Source organism: Pundamilia nyererei, unplaced genomic scaffold (genome assembly GCF_000239375.1).
Source record: "Pundamilia nyererei isolate P.nyererei 1_Seehausen unplaced genomic scaffold, PunNye1.0 scaffold00010, whole genome shotgun sequence".
NCBI lineage: Eukaryota > Metazoa > Chordata > Actinopteri > Cichliformes > Cichlidae > Pundamilia > Pundamilia nyererei.
In genome coordinates, this window is record NW_005187411.1 from 6,062,312 (window position 1) to 6,068,877 (window position 6,566).

Consider the following 6,566-nt stretch of genomic DNA (forward strand, 5'->3'; position numbering starts at 1 on the left):
GACTTGGATTCAAGGCTCAAGCCTAATTCCTTTCATTCCCGTGGAGCTCCTTCCAGTAATAAGGTAAGACCTAAGTACTCTGCCGGTTTCTAGATAGCCTAATGTTGGTGTAATATCTGCTGTCATGTGTATATTTTTTACAGGCTGTCAGCTATCCGATCAAACTCAACAATGCAGCTATTTTAAGGAAGGAGGCACTGTATAAGCGTTGGGTGGAGGAGGAGGTCCAAAGGTACAGCACAGCTTTTACCTGCTACTTTGACCTTTTCCAAGGTGTCTGCATAGTGCTCCACGAGGATGAAGTGCAAATCAAACACATGAAAAGTTGCATCCTTTGTGCGTCTGTTTTTAATACAGAATTGAGCGGCTGGTGCAAGGCGAGCGCGATCCTTCATCTTTCCTGCAGTGGCAAAAGGAGATGCGTGAGAAGGACCTTCAGGAGCAGTTGCCCAAGATTGAGCGCCGACACCTGGAGGCATGCATCAGTGAACAGGAGGCAGCTCTGGCCCGCAAACGTATAATGGAGCGCAATCAGAAGGCTGCGCAGCTGAAGAAAGAAGAGGTAGGTAAAAACCAAGTGGCAACTAATAAATAAAAGGAATTCACAGAGGATTAAACTTGTTGTCGTCTTCTTTATGGCTTGTTTGCTTTTTCTAGACCGCTCAGCTGATGCAAAGATATGCTGAGAAAAGGTTGCAAGAGGAAAAGGAAATAAAGGATCTGGTGCAGCAAGTGGCAGATGGCCACAAGAATTCAAAGGCAGCTAAAGAGAAGTTACAGAAGCTGAAGCAAAGCATAGGTGCGCCTCCTCAAGCAGCTTGTCAAACGGGGCATTTCACGTGTTTCTTTTTGCTGTTCACATCAATGTCATGACAAATTTCACAGTGAAAGAAGTCTCCGAACAGAACCAGGAGCTGCTTCGTCAAGCACTGGAGGAAGCAGAGGCAGAGATGAGCCGCAAATTTGAAGTCATCCGAGAAATTCACTGCATTGAGTCGCTTCCTCGCATGAAATTCAAGAAATTTGATGACACAGACGTAAGTGAAGGAAAGCTGCAGTACTATGCAAAAAAGAAAAGTGGTTTCAATGTGGATCAAGACTTTTGCACAGTGCTGTATCTTATACTGAGATGCTGTTATCGATCTCTGTGTCACAGTTATCTAATCCCATGTCAGACTGTAGGCCATGAGCTGCTGGGAGAAATGTCGCTGTATGAGACGAAGGAGCGGCTGGCCCATCTGAAGAACAAGCAGCAAGCAGAGCAGGAGGAGAAACGGAAGCTCATCCTGGAGGAGAAGCAGAAACAGAAGCAGCAGCTGATGGAGAAGCTGGATGCCATCAACTTCCACAGCAGCGTCCTGGCACAAGCTACGGCCATCAGGTCAGGAAAGTGGCAAACAAAAATACTCAAACGCAGAAATGTGCACATGTGCATGTACTGATGCTAGTTTTGGCATGTGGCAGGAAAGAGGAGAGGAAAGCCGAGAAGGAATTAATTCAGCAGGTGGTGGCTCAGGATGAGACGGTTTTAGCTCTGAAGAAGATGCTTGAAGAGAAAAAGCAAGAACGTCAAAAGCTCAAGCAAACTGAAAGCAAGGTCAAAGCCCCTGAAGAGACAGGAGGACACACAGGGACACACAGCCAGGTGAGTGTAAAGTCCACAACAAAGAAGAAATGAAAGAAGAAATAAAACGTATCCATAACTCCTTTCTCTGTTTCCTCTTTTGCCAGGCGAGTGTGACAAGCTGGGAGGAGCTGGAGCAGAGCTTGTCGCGCCTTGTAGAGAATTTTTCTTGACTCAAGCTATAAATGTGTTTATCAGGCACTGCAATCTTATGACTGTTTAATTTAATAAAACACGTGTGGATAACATGTGCAGTCATTTGAAGTTGTACTTATGTACTGATGTTGATCGCTGCTTGGTTTTCTGCAACAGTCGAGTATTACGACTTTTTTAAATTTTTTGTTTCAATTACTGCCAAAGTTATCGAAACTCACGTCTGTACGTAACATGAAAAAAGGAAGCGAGCCTTCAACCGTGACTGAGGAGGAATGTTTCCCTTCCCCTAAACAATACTGTTTTCTGTGGCTTTCTGTGGTTTTCTGCGTCTTGCTACCAATTTACTGTACTAAATAAATACCAAGAGTCAAGTATCATATCTTTTGGGACTATCCACAACAACAAAAAAGAGAACTACTGCAAGCATAGACACAAGAATTGAACAATATACAATAACATTTCTCTGTGATATTCTATATTTAGCACAAAGCAACATAAAGTATATTAATGATATGATTTTATTTTATTTTTGTAAAAATTAATTAAGTAATTTTCATGATAAATTCGTATTACTGCTTGGACCTAGTTTGAATCGCTTCACCTGCGGACCGGGAGCAACTCTGAGCCTAATGCATGATGTTTTAATAAGGCGGTGGTGTCCCTGTTGGTTGTTCCTTGTAACTACACCAGATCTGTCTTGAATTGAGCCCATTTCTCTCGGTTTTTTCCCTCTAAACCAAAATCACATGATGCCTTTTTGTCATATGACACTGATGAGTGGGCTGATTCCCCTGACAGCGTACTCTATGAAAACAAAGGAAACGCTGCCACATTTAAGAGATGAGATGCTGTAGACAAGCATTGTTTGGTGGCTGCAGTCGGTAATCTGGAGCATGGACTGTCGGGGAGTTCTGGCTGCGATCACCGCCGCTTGTTTCATAGGTAAGTGGAGTGGCTTGTACCGTTAACGAAACGGCGGCGGTAATCCTATAAACCAAGGGTCTAATACAAAGATTTACTATATAGTATGAAAAAAAGCACGAAGTCACCTTAGGTTAATTCACTACTGAAAAGTGCTGATGGTTTGTTATTGAAAGTATAGAAACAGTAGAATCAGTTCTAATGTTGTTGCATCATGTAATTTAGACTTTGTTCAAAGCAAAACTTTATTACACACACTTTTCTTTGCACCAGGACACCATAATGAAATCAATACACTGGCTCACTGTATTTCCGTGGTACTTATTGCTTTTGTATTTCTGTTAATATAATTTTATCCGTTTTTACAAACTCCCTGACTTGTAATTCAAGAAGCATATCTATTTGGGAGAGAACTGCTGCCAACCCAGAGGAGACTGGAGCTGAGAAATCATATGACCCCTTTCTGAATAATTGCATTTCATGAGGAGGATGGCTCCTATTCAAGAAAGCAGTTAAGCGCAAGGCTTATGTGATTACTACCACAATATGGGCTCTGTTTTGCTGATGTGCCTATACCTTTTGCAGCCACCTTTTTTTCTTTCTTTCCCTGTTGGATAAACTTTTTGTAAAATCATTCAGCTATAGTTGATTGAAGAAGTTCTTCCTCTTTTAATAAAGGCAATGCAGCAAGGTTGGCTCTCAGGTCACTCATCCACTTGCTAACATTTATTTTTCATACTTCTGTTGTGTCCCTGAGGCTGTGTCCTAGCTCAGTGCGTGTCTAGGGAGGAGGGACGTGAGGGTTCAACCTCAGTCCACAGCAACATTTCAAAGCAGGAGACTGAATCATGGAGAGATGCAGGGAGACAGGAGTTAAAATCCTGGTTATTATTTGCAATACTAATAAATAAACGAAAACATTCAAAGAGAAGGTATGCAGGAGGGTCCCCCAAAATGTTTGCTTACACTGTTTGTATTAATTATTAGTGATCATACCACATATTTTTGCTTTCATGCACTCGAACCATAACCTTTTCACTACATTTAGGTACTTTTGAACCTTTTTAAGACAGCTGACTGCATATATACCATTGTGTCCTTCCTTCTCAGGCTTAGTGGTGAGCCAGACCACTCTTACTCCTGCTGTGACAGATACCACTCTGATCGAAAATGTGACCAGTCTGACTCCGACACCCGTGATTTTCAGCAGCACCACCTCAGGCTGCTTCACTTTTAACCTTTCTACTTGTGAGCCATGTGCACCGGGGTCACAGTACGACAACAGTGAGTCAGTGACTATCATCTGCCATGGCTTTATTTTATGATATTTCTAAATATGCTATATTTAATGTCCTTTCTGTTAAGTACCTGGCTTTGCTTTTGTTGATATTAAAATAAGCTGTATGATATTAAAGCAGCAAAAAGGAAGAGTAAAATCAACTTTTTGTCAATCCCCCCAGACACCCTTCTGTGCACGTGCTGTCCTGACTCAGGGCGGTGTGTATTTCCTGGCGCGTGCCTGCCATGCACCAGAGGATTTTATCAGCCACTAGCAGGACAGCAGCAGTGTCTACCTTGCAGCCGGGGCTTCTACACCAAGTAAAGACTAATTTTGCTCCAGCAAATTCAAACTTCACTTTTTTTCTCTCTTTTTAAATAGAAATCCAGAGTTTACATCACTAATAATTTTTTCATATGCTGTATCCACTTCAGTTTCACTGGAAGTCCATTATGTCGCCCTTGCCCTCCTGGGGACTTCAACAATAACACTGGTGAAGACTCTTGCACAAGTTGCTCACCAGGTTTGTTTATCTAGCAGTCACTCATTGTTTTCTATATCAGAAAACAGAGAGTGTTGATTCCCATACATATGCTTTAATTGTAAAATATTGCTATAAAATACACACAACTTAAAGAGAAAGGCACGCTTTATGCTTTTGATTATTTTCTGTTACAAAACAATGGATCCTCTTAGTGGATGTGGTTTCAAATAATAGCTTAAGGTTCAGGCTTCAGACTCCTCTAAACATTTGCTCGGTAGCCTTTCCGTATGATGTCACTCTGAGGTGATATCTGTATTATGGTTATCTCAGGAAATTTGAACAGGTCCCCTTAAAGTCTACAGATATGCTTGCATTAGTATATGTTGATATCTATAACTCAAAACCACAAATTATGTATATTTCTGTTCGGTTTTTAGGTTTCTTTTCATCGCAGAGTAATTCTACTTCATGTAAACCGTGTGCACAAGGACGTTTTTGCAAGTAAGTTGGACCTGATTGCTGCTGGGACTGCATTTCTGTTTGTGTGTCCATTTTTCTGTTTTGTTGTTGTTGCCCTGTAACTGAGCAGAACTCAGTGTTTGGAAAATAACTTATCTAACCACCAAACTGAGCATCACATGCTTTCATCTCATGGTTCTGAGTTGCCTGCACAGTTGCACGCCACACAAACACACCCACACGCACAGACACACACAGGACTAGCTACACAGTGTCTGCTTTGAGTAATCTGCAGCTGGCACAAAGTCACGAATGGCATGCACAGCCCTGTTTAAGTGGTTTATGTGACTCCTATTGAAATGAATGTAGTTTTGATTCATGACAAAAATGCATTATCCCTCCATTACAGTTTGAGATATGGTTACAGGGGGCTAATACTCCTTTGGATTTTCCCAGGTTATTTTTGAGAGTTTCCAGACTAGATAGGATATGTAGGCTCACGCGGTCTAGATGACGTGTCCCAAATAACCTTCACAGGGAGGCGTATTGCAAGATTCTTAATCACAGCTAAACTGTGGGTGTAAAAGAGCAACAATATTAGCTCCTTCTGTGGATCTGGGGATTTATTTTTTACCATTTAGAAACTGACAGTCATTAAACACTCATAGTCATATTAAGCAACTTCTCCATTGGCAGAGCTTCAAGGCTTCATTGTGAGAGTCTGGTGACCTCTTTGCCTGCTGAAAGCACTTCCTAGGGCTGATTGCAAGTTTGCTTCTGCACTAATAAAAGCGATATTCCTTTTTAGTCTGTCCATACTTGCCAGCCAAGCCTGGAAGCCTATCTCCTCACTGCCAGCATCTGCCAGCAGGTTCCTGGGCTGCTGCCATGATAGGAAGTGATGTCTCACAGCCACGACGCCATATGTTATTTACAGATGCTAAAAATAGTGTTTGGGACTTGGCCTCTCTTTATTTTTTTTAGTTTGATGAACTACCTCCTGCCACCACCAAGTTACAAAACATTTCTCCAGTAGTCACTGTTTTATCCACTGATCTAACTGTTAACTATTGACAACAACCATTCATATTATTAGTAGGATCTTTGATCAGTAGACCTGCTCCAAAGTGTTCACATGTATTTTACAGCTATAAATGTTGTTTGTTTTTTTTCCTGACAGCTCATCGGGTTGTACTCAGTGCCAGATGTGTCCTGGAGGCACAGAAGCTCTGCAGACTGCCGCTAAGGACTGCTCCCCATGTCGGCCAGGTAAACTAGAGTATCTTAAATGGGCTGTCACTTAGTCATTTGTGTGAGTGTTTGCTGTGGCTTGCAATAGAGAAAGATAAGAATTGCTTTCCATCCCAGTGATGTGTGATTTTTTGAACAGGTATGTACAAGGCCGCCCGTCAGAATATGTGTCAAATCTGCAGCAGTGGTTATTTTCAGATCCACTGGGGCCAGGAAAGCTGTGATATCTGCCCAGAGAATCACTACTGCCCTGTGAGTGCGCCACACTCTCTCCGATGAAATACATGCGTGTGCATTTAAAAGATATTTAGCGACAGAGCATGTTATTCTCTCAGAGTCCTGACGTGAACCCCATTCAGTGTCCGAGTGATGCCTTTTGTCCAGAGGGCAGC

The 6,566-nt window shown here is 42.1% G+C and overlaps 2 protein-coding genes across 2 annotated transcripts in view; both read left to right on the forward strand.

Annotated features, from left to right (window-relative positions):
- Positions 1–1,872, forward strand: part of cfap99 (cilia and flagella associated protein 99) — a 3,948-nt gene extending 2,076 nt beyond the window's left edge. The window contains exons 8-15 of the mRNA XM_005724106.2: positions 2–63; positions 144–232; positions 358–562; positions 658–799; positions 886–1,037; positions 1,176–1,381; positions 1,465–1,645; positions 1,732–1,872. Of these exons, the coding sequence (XP_005724163.1) occupies positions 2–63; positions 144–232; positions 358–562; positions 658–799; positions 886–1,037; positions 1,176–1,381; positions 1,465–1,645; positions 1,732–1,797 (1,103 nt within the window). The 3' untranslated portion in view covers positions 1,798–1,872. The remainder of the gene's footprint in view (position 1; positions 64–143; positions 233–357; positions 563–657; positions 800–885; positions 1,038–1,175; positions 1,382–1,464; positions 1,646–1,731) is intronic.
- Positions 1,873–2,554: 682 nt separating this feature from the next.
- Positions 2,555–6,566, forward strand: part of LOC102203212 (signal peptide, CUB and EGF-like domain-containing protein 1) — a 5,799-nt gene continuing 1,787 nt past the window's right edge. The window contains exons 1-8 of the mRNA XM_005724107.1: positions 2,555–2,722; positions 3,812–3,985; positions 4,162–4,300; positions 4,415–4,503; positions 4,902–4,965; positions 6,104–6,192; positions 6,314–6,426; positions 6,510–6,561. Of these exons, the coding sequence (XP_005724164.1) occupies positions 2,674–2,722; positions 3,812–3,985; positions 4,162–4,300; positions 4,415–4,503; positions 4,902–4,965; positions 6,104–6,192; positions 6,314–6,426; positions 6,510–6,561 (769 nt within the window). The 5' untranslated portion in view covers positions 2,555–2,673. The remainder of the gene's footprint in view (positions 2,723–3,811; positions 3,986–4,161; positions 4,301–4,414; positions 4,504–4,901; positions 4,966–6,103; positions 6,193–6,313; positions 6,427–6,509; positions 6,562–6,566) is intronic.